Source organism: Xiphophorus maculatus, chromosome 17, assembly GCF_002775205.1.
Source record: "Xiphophorus maculatus strain JP 163 A chromosome 17, X_maculatus-5.0-male, whole genome shotgun sequence".
NCBI classification, from domain to species: Eukaryota; Metazoa; Chordata; class Actinopteri; order Cyprinodontiformes; family Poeciliidae; genus Xiphophorus; species Xiphophorus maculatus.
The window spans coordinates 13,404,883-13,425,694 of NC_036459.1; the positions used below are offsets into that span (position 1 = coordinate 13,404,883).

Here is a 20,812-nt window from a genome sequence, read left to right on the forward strand (position 1 = left end):
TGTTTGTGCAGGGGGAGGCTGTCCGCCCCGTCTGGGAGGAGTTGTTTGCCTGATCACAAGAGGAGAAAAACTACTCGGCAGTTAGTGTGATTGGCACACCACTGTTGAAGGCTGTAGCTCTAGAGACGGTGTTCAGCAAACCCTTTGGTCAAATATGGCACTGACACCCCAAAAACACTCAGTTCCTTTGAGTGATGGAAACAGCATACCTTTGATTGGACTGGGTACCTATTCGAATCCTCAAAACGTAAGATTGTTATGTTGTCGGACAGTTTAACGCCATGATGCTTTCTTGGAGACTGTGTACTCAAGGAGGATACATTTATTGACAGACTCCCAAAGGAACCGCCTTGGCAGCTGTCAAACGGGCCATTGAGGTAGGATACAGACACATTGATGGAGCCTTGATCTACTGCAATGAAGACGAAGTGGGTCAAGCAATCCGGGAGAAAATTGCAGATGGCACTGTAAAGAGAGAGGACATCTTCTACTGTGGAAAGGTTTGCCTGTTTGTGAATTGACCGTTGAACATTTTCCACCCTCAGGGATAATGTTCATGGTCACAGAGATTACCTACTGAACAACTAACACCCTTTTTGTTTTTTTGTTTTTTGGGGGGTCGCAATGATTTTTCACAGTTGTGGAACACATTCCATCCCCCTGAGTTGGCACGACCTGCTTTGGAGAAAACCCTGCAGGAATTACAGCTGGATTATGTGGACTTGTACATTATAGAAATGCCCACTGCTTTCAGGGTTCGGAACATGTTTTGTGACATGTATAGGGTCAAAAATCTTATTTGTGAGTTGTTGTTTGCCAAATTGAAAGTTTCTGTTCATTTTTGAAGCCAGGAGATACGTTCTACCCACAAGATGAGAATGGGAAGTGTGCTTATCACAAGTCAGACCTCTGTGCTACATGGGAGGTGAGAAATCCTTGTCATTTAAAACGTTTCATTCATACTTATGGTCCAAATTTGAGACTGTAAAAGACAATAGTTTATAGCACTTGCAAGTTAGAGATCCAAGGTCAAAGAAGTCATCAAACTTCTTTGTTTGGTATCAAACAAAGAAGGATTTATGATCTTTGTTTCTATAAAAATATTTATTTTACGTCTTGTACAGGCTATGGAAGCTTGTAAGGACGCTGGGCTGGCAAAGTCAATCGGCGTATCCAACTTCAACAAGCGCCAGCTGGAGCTGATCCTTAACAAACCTGGACTGAAACATAAACCAGTCATAAACCAGGTACTCCATCATAGCACTGATAATATAATTTGACATTTTTAAAGATGGGAAGAAAGAAATGACAAAGGTAGATCACATAATACTTGTCTGTTACCAGGACATTGTCAGATTAAAATATCTCTTGTAAAAGCTTAGTAAATAGTTAATAAACGAATAATAAATAAAAAGCATTACTTATGCTTTAAAAACTTGTAAGGTGACATTGTCACGACAGCTGCAAAGTTCAAATAAAACCATAAACATTGTTGAGTTATTAAATGTCATAGTCTTATGTCAGATATAATTAATAAATAGTTAATAAATAAGGAATAAACCACAAGCTACAAGTAGACTGTAAATCTGTATAGAATCTGTAATAAGATGCTACATCAGGTGCAGTTACATCATTTGGCTTCTGCCAGCTTTAGACTAAAACTAATTACCAAAACATGCCTTATAATTTGCAAAAATTAAATAACAGAACAGTCTTAATTAATAGAAACAAAAAACATCCTTCATAAGTTAATAAATAGTTCATGAACTACAAGAAACCAGTAGTAAGCAAATAGTTGACGTACATAAATCAACAAGTAACTACAGGCATTTGTTCTGTGCACTTTACACTATAGTCAGAGGCGGTTCTAGGAAGAAAAACGGCGAGTCACTGAGGGTCATTGCGCAAAACGGAAACCCTGTAAATTCTAGACACTAACAGGCACCATAGAATTGAACAAACATCCGTGAGGGACGGCGGAGTCCCAGCTCGAAATTCCGTGAAAGAGGTGAACGGAGCCTGGTGCCAGAAGCCCACTAAAATGCTGTTTACATCGTTTTAAACTGTGTGATTGTGAGCGTGAGTGGGAATAAAAATAGCAACAGGTATTTTGCTCCATATAACACAGTAGGAGTGTAACAGGTAAAACCTTCTATGGATGCAAACTCGGCTAAAAACCCACCTGTTTAGGATTGTATTTGAAACGTAATCAATTACAAATTTATTGATGGAACCTGACTTAATGTCGTGTTTTGATTGTTGATTCCATGTTGCTTTGTGTTTCTGTGTTTGATATGATGTAAAGCACTTTGAAATGCCTTGCTGCTGAAATGTGCTATACAAATAAAATTTGATTGATTGATTGATTCTAGCCTGCTTGGCACCCCACCTTATCAAGTCCCCCCCCAACTCCCTTAAAGTTGTTGACTGGGGGGTTAATGGTGCTTTGTTTGCATTAGGCACTGTTGACATTCAGATCCTCCAGTTGTGAGAACAAGGAGTGGATGGGAGGTGGGAGGTTGAGGCATTTGAAGACCTGGCGTTCATGCTGCCAGGTGGCCATCGTCGCCTATATCAGAAACCACCACATGCTACCTGCGTCATTCAAATAAAATAAGATGCTCTTCTGGAGATAAAATGACAATTGTCATCATGCATAGCAGCAACATTGACCATGTTCCCATTTACAAGAAGCAAGAAGAGACTTCTTATAAGGCGAATATCGAAGGGTTCAGGTCAGCAAGCAAGAGTGCGGTTGAGGGCAACAGGACCAATGAACTCAATCTGTTTTTAAATATATTTGACACACAGCCCCTGCACCTCCCACCCACACTTCCATCAATACCACTGCTGCTCTCCCCTCACCCTCCTCAGTCCTTCATCCCCATGTGAGTCTCACCTTCATACCTCCCTCCCTCCACTCTTAGGCCGGCCACCTCTACGGTAAACATCACCCCTGAAGATGTTAGAAGGCAGCTGGTGAAACTCCACCCTGGCAAGCTTGTGCCATCCAGCTCTGTGGAGTCCTCCAACACCTGCAGAGGGTCCCTGTGATACAGCAAACAAGCCTGCATTGTTCTGCTGCTGAAGACACAGCGTCCTTTGGACTCCAAGGATTACATACGGGGCCGACCCCGGAGAGACTAGTCCTGGAGCAGCTCCGGCCTCTGGTCCAATCACATCCTTGCAGTTTGCCTACCAGCCCAAGCTTGAAACTTAGGAAGCCATTATCTTCCTGCTCAACCGTATATACACTCACCTGAACCAGCCTGCGAGCACTGAGAGAACGATGTTGTTTTGACTTCTCCAGTGCATTCAACACCATCCGTCCAGCTCTAATGGGTGAGAAGCTGACGGTGAGGCAGGTGGATCCTCTCCTTGTGTCCTGGATTGTGGACCATCTGACCGGCAGACCACAGTTTGTGCGCTTGTGATACTGTGTGTCAGAGAGTGTTGTCAGTAACACAGGGACTCCACAAGGGAACCTTCAACCTCTAAACAACCAACTTCAGCTATTGCACTGAGTCCGCCTGTCGTCCATCTGTCCAATGCATAAATAAGTAATAAAATCAGTAATAAACAGTAATCACCCATTGAACTGTTACAAAAGAACATGCACATATTCAATGTACTACTAATGCCCGGTGCTATACCTTTGCATACTGCCGGCTGTTCTAATAAAACATTAAGCTAAAAAGGAAGCAAGCTTGTTTCTGAAGATACAAAGAATTAAATAACAAACATGTACCATACAGAACACTATATATTGGCAAGTCAGTACCATTTTATTATAAACCCCCTTTTATATGATAAATACATTGTAAATAACTAGTAATAAATAGTAATTAACCAGTAGACAGCCATTAATTAAGCTTTAAACAGTATTCATATTTAAGCAGTAACAGTGAATTACTCAAAAGTAGAGGCAGTATGTTGCTCTAATAGCTGCATTACAAATACTTGAGTGTCAGTAAGTGGACAGTCTAATACCAGGGTTACTAAGTAACGTATTTTCTCATTTCCAAACAAAATGTATTTTTGCTCTTTCCAACACAGGTTGAATGTCACCCATATTTCACCCAGCCAAAGTTGCGTGAATACTGTCGGGAGAAGAACATCGTGATTGTTGGTTACAGCCCACTTGGGACAAATAGGGACCCATCGTGGTGAGAACTTTTTTAAAAATTATTATTTATAATAAAATGCATTGTTCTGTTTACAAAAAAAAAGAAATGAAAGAAAACTAAGCTCGCCCCATAGATATATTTAAATTAATAAACAGATTTTCATTCATAAAATGGGGATGAGAAACGACGTTCTAACTATCAGGTCAGTAGTGACAGCATTGCTCTGCCTACATCTCCCATGATGCTGTGCGGTTCTGGATCGACACTGCCGGATCGGAGTGCGGTGAAATTATCGAATATTCCATCAGACGTATAATCTATCGATATTAATCACGTATCTATCGTCCACATGCCCACTTAATACTGTCTGGAACAGGTTTCTTATAGTATATCTTCTTTTTTTTTTTAAAACAGGGTAAACTTAGAATGTCCCCCGATGTTAGAAGACAAGCTTCTGACCTCAATTGCCCAAAAGTACAAAAAGACCACAGCGCAGGTGTGCCTTAGGTTCAACATGCAGAGAGGAGTGGTGGTCATCCCAAAGAGCTTCAACCTTGATCGCATAAAGGACAACTTCCAGGTACACTTGCATTACGGCCCGTTTATTGACGAATCCAAACTGGTTAAAAACAAGATGCAAGAAATTAAGTTCTGGCTGATTTGTCAAAACTGCAGGTTTTCGACTTCTCTCTGTCAGAGGAGGAGATTAAGGCGATCGAGGGGCTGAACAAGAACATTCGCTTTGTGGTGCTCCCCTTGTAAGTGTATTATTAATGAAACTTATATTTTTGCCTTTTTTGAAAACAATATTCACATTTCTTTTTACTGACTCAACAGTTGGGCTGATCATCCAGAGTACCCCTTTCATGAGGAATACTGACATCCCAGACATTGAATAAAAATATTCAAAGCAGGATTATTGATTTCTAATCGATTCAGCTTTACTTGGGGATATTTTTTTCTTGCACAGTCAACACACAATTCCTCATTCCCACTTTGCAAATGCAAATATATATATTTTCTGGAGCTCTTGCATAATTCAAGAGGTTCAAAAATGATAACCGAGAAAAACTATGTTTATCTTTCATTGTAGTGATGTTTTTTTCATTTACTGAGGCAAATGGTCTTACAAAATGCCCAAATCTCACAAATGTATTATTTAAGTCTTTATTTGTAATTTGGATCCGGTGTGGGAGATAACCTTGTGAGAATCCAATTCTTCTCTTTAACTTGGAAAAAGAAATGTACAAATAAATCCATAAAAGCCAAAAACAAATGCAGCATCCAAATACATGATGTACCAATCATGTATTTACATGATACATGTAAATACACATTTATGCAAGACACACGGGACGCTTCACACAACTTTATTGTAGATTGTGTATAAATACACATGCACAATTCAAATGTAAACCCAAGTGAACTCAAGTGCAGCCAAACCTGGAAACCCCCATACATCATCATGCAAGAACATCTGAATAGTTTTTACAAAACAAAAAAAAAGTCCCAAAAACAACAGGGAAAAAAAAAAAAAAAAATCCTGTTTTAAAAAAATATTCCCTCCCTGGACAAGACTTTGCAAACTATTGTATAACTGAATGCCCCGACTCATCCGGGTCTTGCCAAGGTTTTAAATATATTGTCTGTTCATTATTAAATGCTTACATATAAATAAATAAACTTTATCAAATGTGCACTCACAGAGTGAACTCTTCTGTACAATATCATATAAGCCTATTGAAGCCAACGCGTCTCACTCAGTCCGGATGGGGTGAGTCGTCCTAAAGGACAAAAAAAAAAAAAGAAAAAGCGAGGCGGCCCGTTGAAGCCGAAGCACAAAGAGGCTCGTAAAGGCGTGGTCTTCTACTCTGAGGCAAGAACAGGTGTGTGGATGTCGTCTGCAACAAAGCACTCGCGTCGCGAAGAACGGCTTCAACACGAGTCACATGGATGGACGATTATCCTGCCACGATATAATGTCACTGCATCATGGCCCTACAAGCCGAAAGGTGCGTTAGGCCGACTCACCCCACTGTTTTCAGTTGATTCCCCGCAACCCACCCGCCCACCTCCCCCGTTTCCCTGCTTCAAATCCAAGAAGCACACACACACACACACACAGGCACACGCGCGGAAATATTTTCCCAAAAAATTCATACAGCCAGCATCAAAGGCGGAGAGAACCTGTTAACGGAAAGCATAAGAGAGGGCCGGGAAAAAAAACCTGGGGGAAAATTCGTAAACCGAAAGGCATCATTTCCATACGTGTGGTCTTTGTTCAGTTCGTTCAGTTCACGGTACATTCTGGCCCTCTTGTGGGTTAAAAAGACGAGACTTCGAGGCGATGCGTACGCCAGGCGGCAGCAAGCAAGCATCGAACGGACATTCGTCACGCGACGTTTTTGACGTGAGAAGTGGGAAGAGGGGGGTCGTCGTGTGAACAACAAGGCGACTGGTTTCACATTTCAAAGTTAAGGCCGAGGTGATTTCAACGACGGACGATGCATCGGATGTCTGTGAGAAAAAATGGATGAACGCAGGAAACGGACGATTATTCAGCACCGATTCTTTAGATGTCGGTAGCAAAAGAAATGTTACTTTTTTTTTTTTGGTCAGTAAACACATCATGTGAAGTTATTCTTTAGTAGTTAGTTTGGTGTTTAAAGTTAAGAGGGAGCAAACGGATGTGTGACAAAGAGCAAGATAACAAGAATAAAGCTAGTTTGTTTGACCTTTTTGAGCTTCCATCCTCTAGGTAATGGATCATGCTTTATATGGAAATGTTGCACATCCACAATCTATAGGGAATACACAGGAAGCGCTAGCCGTGCTAACTGCTAATATAAAAAGGCTAGAGACGGTTTAAAATGTCAACAGTGCGATCATTTTGTCCCCGTTTTAAAACCTTGTTTTACAGCGCCTGCTCTCACACACAGTGTGACGTCACCTCTGCTCAATAATTAGCGTTAGCTCATGACAGGATGGAAGGAAAGAAATATTCTGAATTCTGAAGATTTAAAATCAGCCAGAATCACGTCTAAGCAAGGAAAAAATATCGGAAATTGGCCCAAAAATGGTGATCGGTGCGTCTCTGGTTCTTAGTCTCAGCACACCTTGAAGATGAAGACAGGAGAATACAGAAAAGGACTAAAGCTTCAGATAGATACATTTACGAGAAGATTGGCAGTGTGGAACTTTCTTTCTAGCAGAGGTTTACTGCAGAAGAATGCACAGTATTGGCTAACACAGGCTGCTTCATCTCTTAACAATGCAGCCAATCACGATGAGGAATACAATTATGGGCATCGCTTGTCTACGTAAAGCCTGGGTTATAGACCAGGAAGCCGGCTCGCTAAAAGCAGCTGCTGCAGTTTGTCTGGAGTTACCAGGAAATGGGAGAGGTTGTGTTTGTGCAAGTTCAAAAATGTTTCAGAGCATCGTGAAAACTCAATGCAATTCAGTGTTTTAAAATATTTACAAAATTGAAATAATACTAATACGATATGCAAAACAATTCACTACTCAAATGATAAAAAAAAGCGGAGATTCAGAGCGCGGCGCCTGCTGGAGGCGCCGTCATCGGTCTCACTTTGTTCTGTTCACACAGCAGATGTTTAATGAGTTAACGTGGCAACACACTCGCTCAAAAACACACACACACACACACACGCGCGCACACAGTGATTCACCCACATGAGGGTCCTGATTTCTTAGAGTTGCGTATCGAGGCAGCTCCTCTCCCCGCCCGCCCCCCCCGCCGAACATTCGTCGTCCTGGCGGCGGCTCAGTCCGCGCCGTCGGGCAGGAGCGGCGGCGCCTGCTGCCACGCCATGCGTCCATATGGCTTTTTGATGGATAGATCCCTTTCTCTCTCTCTCTCTCCACTTGTTCCTGTAGGCATTTACCTCAGTTGGTTTTCATGGTAATGTCTCGATTGGATACCTGCTCCTCCTCCTCCTCTTCCTCCTCCTCTTCCTCTTGTTCTTCCTCCTGGTCGATGTCATTTTTACTGCTCTTGTTCTGGACTGGCTCCTCCTCCTCGTCGTCACTTTGCGCAACGGCGCAGGCACCCTGAGAAGACGAGACAGTCCTTTCTACCAGCTCTTCCGCTTCGTTCTCCTCATCATCCTCACCTTCCTCTTCCTCCTCCTCGCGGTCGAGAGCAAAGTAGCCGGTACCTTTAACAGTGTCCTGGCGCTGGTAGAATAACACATAGCCAGCTTTGGACTACACAAACACAGAACAGGGGACAGTTAACAAGAATGCCAAAAATGTACAGGAAAAGACAAGAAAATTGTTAGCTTTTTCCTAGAAAAGAAGTTTCTATAATCTGCCTCTCAGGTTAGCAACATTTTGTGCACCAAAACTCCTGTTTGTTTCTTTTACCGTCCAGTTTTATGCCAAAAATAACCAACATTATATTCTACAGTGGAAACTTCCTGCCTGTACGCAGAGGTTTTCCCCAAAACCAAAGTGACACCTAGTGGCAGAAATGAGGTAAGACATGAAACACAAATCGGCTGCTTCTCTGATTGACGCTCTTTTCCACCTAGTTTAGGTGGATGACCATGTGTTACCATTCTCTTTCCATTTTCATATGATATTTTGATCAGTGCGATGTTCAATGAGACGTTCATAGCACCCAAAGTAAAATTAAAGCATTTTTCAAGCATTTCAAAGTAAGTTGTCAAACTTTTCCTTTAAAAAAAAAAAATCCCCAATTTTAGTAATCTTTAATTTTAACTACACATACCAATAAGTCACTGTGTCTTTAAGAATAATACATATTAGTCAATAATTGAAACAATACAAATAACTCGTGTTCAGGTAAATGACCTTCCTGCTCAATTAACGTGATTAAACAGAATATGCAAAGAAAGTTAGAAAACAAAATCTCTAAAATATGTTCGTGCCAAGTTTTCTGGCATTTAGCAAATGGAAATAATTCAAATAATTCAAATCAGGTAGGCGATTCAACCTAAGCTAAAACAATAGACGTTTGGTCTAATTTAACTTCAAGGAAAAAAAGTGGACGTTTTTTATTAGGTGTACGAAAGTATCAGGTTTCAACTGTAAATCGTTTCCACGTTTTTATGTGAAATAAACTGAAACTAAGGACACTCACCACTATTTGGTCTTCGCTGGCAGGAGACACACTACTGTCATCAAAGTTGTACCACTTCCCATCTTCCTTGTTCTTAGCATATGCAGTGTCTGGGAAGAAAAGCTCATCTTAAACTACAACGGAATAATAATATTACTAGACGCTAAAACATTTACCTGGTCTGACTTGTTATATTTTCCAGATTACACAAAACAACACAGTTCAGAGCAATTTCCTCATTTCTCCGGGATGTGGAAAAACTCTTAACTTGTTGAAATCTACAATACGAAGAAATCTGGACTGGGTTGTCCACAATTAAATGCAGAAACCTTGAAATGAGGTTTGATTCGGTAATATCTTTATCTCACTAAATTAAATAATAATAGAAAACCCAGATCAGGTCAATGAATTGAACATAAGACTCAAATTGTGAAATGCACCAAACAAAAGAAAGGTCATCATTTAAATAGAAAATGTTTTTTTTATTTTTCCAGATTTTTTTCTTGCTTTCAGATAAAGAAGTGAGACCTCCAACCTTTCATTTTTCTACACCCAGAGTTTGGATCTGATTAAATGCACTAAGATTTTTACCCAATTCACTTTTACTTTTTCTCACTAGAATTTTTTTCAATTACATGTTTAAGAAGTAAACATATTCTAAACACCTTCAAGTGGAGAACATTTCAAGAGTTTTTAATAAAACAACCCATCTGTAGGGATTAAATTAAACAGAAATTATTGTTTTCATAAAAAATCATGTTTAACCTGGCAGTAATCAGATTTTTTTGTTATATTTATAATTCATGTCTAGGAACTGCCTAAATCGGCACAAACATCTTCACAGACAATCCTTCTACTTAAGTACATTGTTTGAGTACTTTCTCCACCACTGCTTAAAAGTGAGTTATGTTATAAAATAAACTATAAATCTGTAAATTTAAAAAGTAAATAAATAAATAATGCAAAGGAATTCAAACAGAAAACTGGGTGAAAGTCTTACAATGGCCGCCTCCCATCCCGCCATAGTGGTTGGACACGGCGATGAGGTCATAGCGACAGGGCCCGGCGTTGGGGTTGATCAGGAACTCTGACATGTCCAGATCTCTGAAAATAAAAAAAACAGCAAACAAACAGTTTTAACTGGTGACTGACAAGGGAATACAAAGCAGCTTCTGAGGTGTCATTTATTATCGTGTACGTCCAAAACAAGAAGAAACATCATCTAGAAATAGTATCATATTAAACAGGTGCAGGACTGGATGTGTGTGTGTGTGTGTGTGTACCTGAGTGGGAAGTCGACCAGCGAGTCCAGCTTGTCCCTCATGTAGCGACTGTAAGAGAAGCGCTTCAGATGGACCACAAGGACAGGCGGCAGAGACCACAAGTCCAGCTTCTTGGTGGCCTGCTGATGCTGCTTGCAGTTTGGACAGTACCTGTAACATCGGGACACAGGTCACCAAGCGGTTTCTGGACTATTATGGAAACACAAAGGTGCAAAAAATGGGTCAATTTAAAGATAAACGATAATTTGTTGCTAGCTTGTTTTTTCATTCAGTAATATATATGTATATATATTTTACTTTTTACTTATGCAAACTATAGTGCTTTAATAGTTAGGTCTTCACATCAACAGGTCTAAAGCCAAGTGAGATGGCTCCGTGTTGGTCCCAAAATAATGCATTATCTGTAGGGGTGCAACTAAATTATTTTAGTAATCAATTGATCAATTATTCTGACAATTTTCATTTTTCACCCACTTATTGTAGTTTGTTCACAGTTCAGAACCACAATTAATGGAAATAGGGTGCAACACAAAATCTTCAGTAAATAATATGCAACAAAGCTGAAAATCATACTTTTACATTTCCACTAATCATCAAAAATATGGGGAAAAAAAAAGGCGACCAATGGTTTAGTTGATGAATACAATGTGGTTTGTTTACTTGTACGAAATTAGGTAAAAACTAGTAAACAGAATATTACATATTTATGTTTGCTCCTGAATCTCTGCCAAAGCCAACCGCAAGCAACGTAAAATTGAAGTTGGTTTACAAGTGATCAGTTTCATGGTTTCGCTTCTCACCAGGGATCCTCTGCTCCCAGTTTCTCCTTGGTAGTGAAAAGCTCGATGCAGTCCTTCAACTTGAAGAAGGCTTTCTTCTGAGGCTTGTACTCCATGCTCTCGTGCTTTTCATAGTCCTGCACAGATCCACAGGTTTACATAAAGATTTAGCACTAGAGAAATATCCACTCTACATTCCTGTTAATACATCTAAGAGATGATATGAAGATGCATCAGGCGTTAAATCGGCCAGTAATGCTGGAGTCGGCCTGAACAGCAACAGAACGCTGAAGACAGCTTGCGTGTTCGCTACACGCCGCTGGAGGAACCGATTCCGATTACATAAGACACTTTGTGCACTGGGCTTGAAATTTAATTTGCCTGCACTGTAGGTGGCTGATGGAGTAGCGAGATGTGACGACAAGTCAGCACACTCTGGTTAGAAAAGGTAGTTTGCATGTTTCTTTAAGGCCTTCAAAGTACAAACTGTCTCCACACTGCAAAAACACAAAATCCTACAACGTTTTTTTTTTTTTTAATCTACTTTCTATTACAAATATCTTCGCACACTTCAAACAAACTCCTTTTCGGCATCAGAGCTCGTTTAAGTCAGTGACTCATTAATATTGTTAAGGGCTGCAACGATTAATTGTGTTAATCGTGACAATCAATTATTGAAATGATCAGCAACTATTTTAGCAATCGATTAGTCACTAACAAAAACCATATTAAGACAAACTGCACAAAAAATACATACATTTTGAACACCTTTGTCTATAAATATGTTTTAGCCTGAAATCCTCAAGCGTCACAGTTTTAGCTTTACCCAGTTCAGATTTACTAAAGGAATGCTATGACATTGCATTCTGGGTGATAAAATGTTGTATAAAGAAGGGTTAAGCAGCTAAATGAAAAATATGTCAAAAGTGCCATATTTTTTATCTGATTAATTGTCAGAATAATCAATTGAATAATCGATTACCAACTAAATGTTAGCTGCAGCGCCAATATTGATTTTAAAAAGTATTAGTTCCACTGGCAGATTTTTTCTTATTTAAATAAGATATTTTCCCCATGTTTTAAGTGAAAAAAATCTTCTTGTAAACTAGTGTTTTTTTAATAATCATTATTAAGGAATTATTGACTTAAAACAAACTCCTACATCTTACTGAAACGTTACTTGTAGGTTAGTTTCACCTTATTTCAAGTGTCCTACAAGATTTACATGAGAAATTAGGCAAAAATACTTTTATGTTTTCATTTTGATTGAGCTTTTAAAAAAAAAAAGCTTTACCTCAACAACAGTCTCGTCAAAATACTTTTTCTTGATTTCTGGTTCCCAGTCCAAAGACAGGTATGAGCGGTCTGAAAATAGATGAAGATGTAAAAACCAGATAAATTCAAATAAACCCAAATAAACTCTGGGCCGTTTCCTACCGCTCAGTCTGAGGTGCCCCTCGTCAAAGCGGATCAGCTTGGTGTCCTCCTTGATGAGCGAGAAGTCCGTCTTGCCCATGTTGTTGAACTGGAATGTGAAAAGCCTCTTTCTGTGGAGGCCGGACGTTTTCTGGCCCTTAGTGGAGAGCTGCGGTGCGACCACGCCGTTCTCCAGCTCGTTGTCGCCTCCCACAGAATCTTCCGACTGGCTGTTCTCGTTCTCAGACGGCAGCTCCTGATCCTGGCTCGACTCGTCGTCCTGCTCGTCTGTCTCCATCTCGCCTGGAAAGGGGGATAACGTTTTGGATCAGTTTGCTTTTTGAACCGACACAAAACTGAAGTTAATTGTCTTTGCATCTAAACGGCAACAATCTAGAGTCATCACAAAGCTTCAGGTATTACAGTTAGAAACTGGTGATTAGACCCAAAATCTAGGTGTAGTGATGGACTTAGACCTGAACCTTCAGAATTACATACAGATGGTTACAAAGTCGGCCTTCTATGACTTGAATACCAAATCCAGGAAGGTAGAGCACATCACTACACTTCTTAAGTCCTTAAACTGGCTGCTTGTAGCTCAAGGAATAGACTTTGAAATATTTCTGTTAGTTTATAAATCACTGAACAGCGTAGCAGCAGTTGTGGCATCAACCTTCCCGACCTCTCGGGTTTCTGGTTCTGCTCTGCAGCCCCAGAACCAAACAAGGAGAAGCAGCATTCAGCTTCGGTGCACCTCAAATCTGGAACAAACTCCCAGAAAACTGCGAAACGGCTGAAACCCTGACTTCCCTTAAATCAATGCTAAAAGCCTGCCTTTGATTAGCAGTAAGTAGAAGATTGGTCAACATATTTGATGTGCACTTGCTTGATAATTTTGATAATGGGATTTGATAGAACGTAATGTTTATTGCTTGCTTCATAATTGATGGCTGTATGATGTTTTCATGATGTAAAGCTTTGAACTGCCTTCTTGCTGAAATGTGCTATACAGATAAACTCACTTGGCGAGCCCTCCTCTAGCAGTCCGTTAGTGGCATTTCCGTTGATAGTGTGCTGTGTGGGCGGTTGCGTCTCTTCGCTGTCCTCCTCGTCTTCCTCTACAGGAGACCGTACGAACCGGCTGCAAGCAGAGAAGCGGATGGGATTGCAATCATTTGGGTCCCATCCTGGTTATCACTTGCGCTCGTTCATCTGAAAACCCACCAGAGACGAGAGAGGAGCATGTTGTAGAGTTTGTCTTCGCTTAGTGTTCTTGGGACGGCGATAAGGAAGGGCAGTCCGAACAGCGGCGTGCTGGTGTGGTTGTAGCCCGACTGCTTGTATTTTTCCCTCAAGTGCACGGGGATTACTACGTGATCGGCGTCTTCGACTCTGTTCACTGCAACCTCGAAGCTACAGGGAGGAGAGGAAGTCTTCAAATCACACACAGTCAATGTTTTAAAGCTGTATTATAAGCAAAAAAATAAATAAAAATATCGCTTTGAACGATGAAAGGTTAGTAACATGAATATAGGTACGTTTGTTAACTCGACACTAACACGTAAATATCGTCCCGCTCCATGATGCTGCTGAGGTTTTCGTTAGTGGCAAAGATCCGGTGGAAACGGTGGTTGTAGATGTCGGTTACAATCATCTGAGGGACAAAAACACAAAAATAGCAACATGATCGAGAGCATATAGACATATGAAACTCCTATTTTTATTCCATCAAAATGATTTTTGAAGCCAACACTTCCAAAACTTTTAACACTCAAACTCGTCTTGAAATTAGAATGTTGTGTGACAATCGCTGTACCGAGTCGACGCAAGTGATTACTGCCACTATTACGTTCATTAAATATTCATATTCAGATAAGGAACGTTAGCAAAATGTAAAGTGGTTAAAACAACTGAGGCTATTTTGTCAATTTTGTTTCAAATTCTTAGCTAGAAATAGCCCAGAAAGTAAAAAATTGGTACAAATCTGTCTGCAGCTTTAAATGGAAAATGTATTGGTGGGTTGAGCAACAGAGTTGACAAATGGTTTTACTTTTTTACTCCTCGTCCTTTTTTACCATCTACAAGAAAAAGATTAGACCTGAAACGATTAATCATATTAATCATGATGAATTGATTATTGGAATAATTGTCAACCAATTTAGTAATCCAGTAATCGTAAACTGGAGCAAACAGACTCAAAAAAAGACAACTTGCTGAAGAAACAACACACCCAGAGCAGCAACAAAGACTAAACTGTACAAAGAATTTGTACATTCAACCCATAACTCCTCAAGTGGCCTAGTTTTTGCTTCAAATACTGTAAAAAAATATCTCTTATTAAGCACCCTTTGTTATTCAATTATTAAACAGTTAATTTAAAAAAAGAATCAACAAATAGCTCTATTTGTTGATGTTAGGTCAAGCAGAAAGGGATGAGCTTTTCACATGTTAGACATATTTTTTTAACTGAAGATGCATCAAGTGTTCAGTAAAGGAATGCTGCTACTGCATATTCATCAAATGTTTATTTTCTTTTGCAAATCAACAAATAATTCAGTTGCTTTTTAAAATCTTTTAAAGTATTTCTAATACCATATAAAAAAAGACAAAAATATCTGCAGAATGTGCCAATTTTATTTTAACCAAAAAAAAAAAAAAAATTTGATGGGACTTTTATCAACTAATTGGATAAAAAAAGTCTGATTAATAGATGTTTGGGATGCTTCCCAAATCAGACTGATTACCAATTATTGATTGATTTATTAATGTAGGTAAAGATGACATTTACCATGTTTTGACTGCTCAGAAAACAGCTGACAATGACGTCCATACCTTCTCAGCGGGCACGGCAGACAGGCTGGAGAGGGAGGTACAGAGGTCAGAGATGTAGCCGACCTTTGGCACGGTCAGCTTGTACTGAAAAGCAAGGAGCACGGGGTCAGAGCTCCGCATCGCTGCATGGTGTCATGACGCAGCGCTCAGCTTCTGAGTTCTGCTACCTGCGTAGGTTTAGCAACTGGGTCCAGTCTGACGAGGTACACCTCCAGAGTCCGCTCTTTCTTCATGGGAAGCGGCAGGGTCAAGTAGCAGAACGGGTCAAAGGTCACAGAGACCTTGGCGCACACGGGACAAACCAAAGTTGACTTGAAGAGACCGTGGAAGATGTCCACGATGATGGAGTCGTTCCTCTTGATGTGGTTCTCCCACGCTTCCTCGGCCACCACCTGGAATTTTAAGCCGGAATATGAGGATAAAAATCAGAATTAGGAATACAAGTTACCGATTCATCTTTTAATCTAAAGTTGGTCAAGCTTATCGGTCGACTAATGATTAATTGGTAAGCAGTTATTTTCGTAAAAACCTGCGTTAAATAATAATAATAAAACACATCACTCAATTTTTATATTTTTGTCAGCCTACCAAATGAACTGAAAATTGTGGTTTTCTCGCGTTATTAAACGTAGACCTATTAATGAAATATTACAAAACAGAAACCTATTAGGTTACTGAATAAAAAAAATAAAAGATTAGAACTGCTTTTTTCCCGCATTAACAGAGAAATGTTTATATAGAAGTAGTCCATGGTTGCTCGTGAAGGAATGTTAAAACTTCGCTCCATGAAGTTTAACTCACAACAGCATTCAAAATCAGACGTACTAATTGGCATGTTTTTTTTTTTTCCTCCATCATGTTCCAATTTTTCTAATTATGCCCTCCACTTTTCTGACATTATTCTCGCCTTCGTAGCACATCAGTAATTTTTCAATGAGAAGTTGACGCAGCTCCGTTATACTGCACGGTTTATATTTCAAAACAAAACCACACAAAGTGATTTTGCATCCCACGCGGGACTCTGTTTGGACCGTTTTCTCTTTCCTGTTCTGGCATGGCTCTGCCATCTTTAATTCTGTATCAGACGCTTTAAGTGTGACCAGCGGCGCCCTCTGCTGGATGGTGGACAAACTGTAACGCTAAAACAAGGTCTAAGCAGACGTTGGTAGTTAATCGACTGAAACTCAATTGAACCTAGTACACCGCTAATCAACAATTCATCGTAGGTCGATTAATTCTCTGCATCAAAGATTTGGGAAGATGCACCATTTGCGAAATCCGACCTTGTCCGGACGTCCGTTGGCGTCCTTGAGCTGGATGTAGGGTTTCTTCCGGATGCGGTTCAGGTCCTCGTGAAGGCCGTCCAGGAGGAAGGCTAGGAGCTCGTGGGAGTCCTGCTGCTGGTATCCTGAGAACTGCGGGGCAAAGCGCCCCACTTGGGTCTGAAAAAGAAACAAAGAGTGACTTCTAGTCTAAAATAATTTGCTCTTTGCTCTGGGTTTGGTCAGTTTTCACTTGCTAATATGAATGCTGTATGAATACCAGAGACTCTATTAGAGTTAGCTATCTCAAGGCAGTTACCTTGAAGGGTCTCGGGGTGACGTAGCTGTATTTGCCCGACCACAGCTGCTTGATGAGCTCAGCGTAGGCTCTGGCGATCTCCCCTTTCATGCCCAGGGGGTTGTCTTCATTCAGCTCGTCTCGGTACTTGTCTTTGAGGAAGTACTCCGTCAGGGGGGTGATATTGCTTAAACACTGTGGGGAGGAGCAGGAAATGAGAAACTCCGGACAAAGACGTGGCTGTGAGAGGCGACCGATGGCCGATACCTGCACTGCAGAGTTCATGAAGCAGGTGTTTCCCAGGTTGGAGAGCCCACAGAGGCCTGAGCGCTCACTCTGCCGGCTCTGTTCTGAATAGTCATAGCTGTTGCTGTAGGTTGGGTACGAGGAGGGCAGACTGTAGCTGGAGTTCTTAACACTGCAGAGTAAAAACATGCAGATACCTATCACACGAAGTTCAAAAGACATTTAAAAACTTCTGTACGATTTAGCGATTTTCCTGATCATTTAAACCACTGGAACATTTTTGCATTTTTTCCATGTTAAAAACCACAAAATTCTACGTGCTGCTTCAGGATTCGGCCCTATTAAATAAAATCTAATCAAGAAGGTAGTGGCAGGGTCATGCTGTGGGGATGCTTTTTCGAGGAAGGTGGGTAATCCCAGAAGGAAGCCTCGAAATTGTTTAATCAAAGCAAGAATGTCAGAATGGCCTAGTCAAAGCATATATGTTTGAATACCTTTGTGAGTGGCTGGTATGAGCACATCCAGAAACACATGGATAGTCACAGCGAAAGGGGGTCCTATTGGATATAAATGCAGGCCACACTTTTCAGATTTTCCTCTCTTTTTAAAAAATAAATGTAATGCCTTGCAATGTTTTTCCATCACGTTATGCCAATAAATTACATCGAACTTTATGGGTTTTTTTTTTTTTTTTTTTTGCAAAGCACCACAAATACAAATATATTCACTATTTTAGTTCACTAAGGAAAAAAAAGTTTTACTTTTAGTACTGCAGTGTTTGCCATTTTTATGAAAACGTCCTGCCCTACAAGCTTCCCTGAAAGTACACAACAACAAAAAAAGTAAAACTTTCAAGCAGAGCCTTTAAACCGCAGCGATCAGCAGACCTCTGGGAGGCGGGCAGCGCAACGTGAGACGTCTCCGGCTCCCACTGACCGAACGACGCTGTCGTGATGGTGGGGGACCTTGGGGCTTCGCAAGTTAGAACGCGGTGGTCCACCCTCCGGCTGTCCAGCTCCACCGCCTCAGACCTCAGGCACCACCAGCAACACAGGAGCATGACATCTCAGCCCCTCCCCATCCCGTGCCGGCCCACATGTCAGCACGGAAACAAATCGGCTCGAGTCCAAAAGAAAAATAAAGAAAAACGTGCAAGTCGAGGTTTTTATAACCACGGGAAGGTAAAGTCCTGCTACTTCCTTCTGCTGTCGACTCCAAATGTTGATGTTATTCGTCTGAACTGATCAGGTCTTCTGTTTTCTGCGCGCATGCCCTTGTCTTGTTGTCCTCTGTACCTCGGATCTTCCTGGCTCTGTCCTGTCCACCGCTCCTCCCTTCTGCTGCTCTACGGGTCCCCGCAGATATTTATAGCAGCGACAGCAGCAAGGATGCTCAGGACTGCTACCGAAGCACGGGGGTGTACGGGAGAGAGGAAGAGGAAGGGAGGTGGGGAGGGAGTCAGGGGCTGACGGAAGAGAAACGAGATGAGCAAGGAGGGAAGCAGCTGATTCACTGCATTCAGCTGAGGCTGCAGTCTCACTCTCTTCTGCTATATTGCTCTCTGCAAAAAAATCTGAAGGTGGTTTTTCAATTCAATTCCCTCACGCTGTCCGACCCTTCCTTGCAAATCCCTTCCGTTTCTGTCATGTTTGTGTGACGAGTAAAAAAGAAAAAAAGAGGCCGCTAAGCAAATCTCCAAACTGCCCGACCAGTATGCGGGAGCAAACTCTGACGACGAGAAGACCGAGCGGATGAAAAGGCGCGCTGAAGGTCGGCGAGACTGCAGAAGGTGCAGTAAAGACACCGAAAGGAGGAGGTAGAGAGGGGTGGAGGTGACGTGGGGAGGTGGGGGAGAAACTTGCTGCCGGGACTTGAGCAGGACCGCAAAGTCAGGGAGACGGATAGCACGCAACACGGGAGCGCTTGATATGAAAAATAGAGGCCGCATGCATAATTAAGAGGAAACCACAGCGCTGACTGGAGTGAATCAGGGATAGGAGAGCTGCTGAGAGCGAAGATCCGATTTCTCCAAGTCATCCCGTTTGTGTCTTTAACGGCAAGCAGAAAAAAGCCCCCCAAAAAACGCAGCTTCGGATGCACACAACGCAGAGCTGAAACAGGACGATTTATGGCCACCGTCTAAGTACGGAGCATAACAAAAACCTTCTCTGTTTATCACTATTGATCTCTTCTGAGAGTTTTTATGCGTTTCTACCTGCCAAGCATAAGCACAGACACAAACACGCCCTGAAATGTGCAATATATCTCACATGAGTCCGGTCAAAGGTCAAAAAGCTCTGGCAAACAGCTCATTCAGCCTCTGGTTGCCGATTTGCAACTAATCTTCACAGCAGGTCAGAAGTTTACATACACTCATGGTGGCCAGAAATACATTTTAATATTTAAAAGTTTATGATGAAGCACCTGGACTTCTCTTTATTTCCAACGTGAAATAAAAAATAAAACATGCATCTTAAACGAATCAAAGTGTTTGTGACAAAAATGTTCTACTTTCAAGTTTGAGCGCCGGTAGAGTTATGCCTGTCACAATAACAAATTTTGCTAGACGAAAAATTCTTCCAGTAACAACTGCTATAAATGATAATATATTAATAATGGCATAATAATGCTGGTTGTATACAACATCCAAAATAAAATGACAATAAAACGGAAATAAAATACACACACAATCCGAAACAATAAATAAAACCAATCATGAAGTCGCCATAAACTGAATTGCAGTTCAAAAAAATATTAATCATCACAATTAAAATGATCAAGCTCATCTTAATTTATCATGTGATTAAATGATTAAACTTTTAATGCGACAGGCTTAGACGGAGTTTAGGTTCAGGCTCAAGTTACGCCTGCCGTATCCAATCATAAACTATAACTGATGTGTGTTTGTGATCATCGTCTCACTGGAACCTCCAACTGTGTCCAGCTGCTCAACCAAAAAGCTGTACGTCAGAAGATTTAGCTTAGATATTCGGGTGTAGTCTCCCTTATTTTGGCTCCATCAACTTTACTCCAGTACCACCAGGATTTATGATTCACAGCATTCTGAAATTCCTCATGCAACTCTGTAAAGTCACGTTTAGGCATCGTTCTGTAGCGGAGATTTTACAGGAGGGCAGAATAGAGAACCGCAGCAGATTCAACATCCAAACACCCAAAAATCCCACCCACCCAAAAACCCCTCCCAGCTATTCAACCCGCAACTATGCCTTACTTCCTGCTGTTGAAGCTGCTGTTATGATTGTTTGTGAGAGATGAAGGCGAGATCTTTGGCAAAGCAGAGAGATTGGAAGCGCCAGATGACCTTCAAAAGATAAAAGAATAGATCATGAGTTAGAGCAGAAAAAGAAGGTGTGCGCGCGTCAATCAAATTAAACTGGAATGAATTGGAAGCAGAGGGGGTGTGTCAGCAACAAAGGGTCAAGCAAAGGGAGGCAGGGAAAC

At 41.1% G+C, this 20,812-nt stretch overlaps 2 protein-coding genes across 7 annotated transcripts in view; one reads left to right on the forward strand and one right to left on the reverse strand.

Moving 5' to 3' along the window:
- On the forward strand, positions 1 to 5,651 carry LOC102229839 (3-oxo-5-beta-steroid 4-dehydrogenase-like). Of its 2 annotated transcripts, XM_023350143.1 has the most exons (9): positions 1 to 247; positions 333 to 500; positions 639 to 755; positions 848 to 925; positions 1,125 to 1,247; positions 4,057 to 4,166; positions 4,542 to 4,707; positions 4,803 to 4,885; positions 4,965 to 5,651. In XM_023350143.1, the coding sequence occupies exons 1-9, from the start codon at positions 155 to 157 to the stop codon at positions 5,005 to 5,007; spliced, it is 981 nt and encodes a 326-aa protein (XP_023205911.1). In that variant the 5' UTR covers positions 1 to 154; the 3' UTR covers positions 5,008 to 5,651. The 2 variants fall into 2 exon arrangements, with proteins under 2 accessions (XP_023205911.1, XP_023205912.1); XM_023350144.1 differs by lacking the exon at positions 639 to 755 and having other exon boundaries at positions 12 to 247.
- usp15 (ubiquitin specific peptidase 15) overlaps positions 5,483 to 20,812 on the reverse strand; it is a 22,870-nt gene continuing 7,540 nt past the window's right edge. The window contains exons 7-22 of one of the 5 annotated variants that reach the window (XM_023350139.1): positions 20,583 to 20,672; positions 17,372 to 17,522; positions 17,126 to 17,299; positions 16,828 to 16,986; positions 15,712 to 15,936; positions 15,545 to 15,628; positions 14,272 to 14,366; positions 13,937 to 14,125; positions 13,735 to 13,853; positions 12,734 to 13,015; positions 12,591 to 12,661; positions 11,318 to 11,433; positions 10,518 to 10,667; positions 10,235 to 10,338; positions 9,256 to 9,344; positions 5,483 to 8,357 (exon numbers count right to left, since the gene is read on the reverse strand). In XM_023350139.1, the coding sequence (XP_023205907.1) occupies positions 8,037 to 8,357; positions 9,256 to 9,344; positions 10,235 to 10,338; positions 10,518 to 10,667; positions 11,318 to 11,433; positions 12,591 to 12,661; positions 12,734 to 13,015; positions 13,735 to 13,853; positions 13,937 to 14,125; positions 14,272 to 14,366; positions 15,545 to 15,628; positions 15,712 to 15,936; positions 16,828 to 16,986; positions 17,126 to 17,299; positions 17,372 to 17,522; positions 20,583 to 20,672 (2,419 nt within the window). In that variant the 3' untranslated portion in view covers positions 5,483 to 8,036. Of the gene's footprint in view, positions 8,358 to 9,255; positions 9,345 to 10,234; positions 10,339 to 10,517; positions 10,707 to 11,317; positions 11,434 to 12,590; positions 12,662 to 12,733; positions 13,016 to 13,734; positions 13,854 to 13,936; positions 14,126 to 14,271; positions 14,367 to 15,500; positions 15,629 to 15,711; positions 15,937 to 16,827; positions 16,987 to 17,125; positions 17,300 to 17,371; positions 17,523 to 18,237; positions 19,557 to 20,582; positions 20,673 to 20,812 lie in introns of those variants that run through there. The other 4 variants (XM_014476024.2, XM_023350140.1, XM_023350141.1 and 1 more) reach the window with 4 other exon arrangements.

Bases quoted from the DNA above. Each gene is read 5' to 3' on its own strand.
- LOC102229839 (XM_023350143.1), top strand. From the start codon at position 155: ATGGCACTGACACCCCAAAAACACTCAGTTCCTTTGAGTGATGGAAAC. The intron at 501-638 runs GTTTGCCTGTTT...GATTTTTCACAG, and splicing joins ACATCTTCTACTGTGGAAAG to TTGTGGAACACATTCCATCC. The intron at 1,248-4,056 runs GTACTCCATCAT...TTTCCAACACAG, and splicing joins ATAAACCAGTCATAAACCAG to GTTGAATGTCACCCATATTT.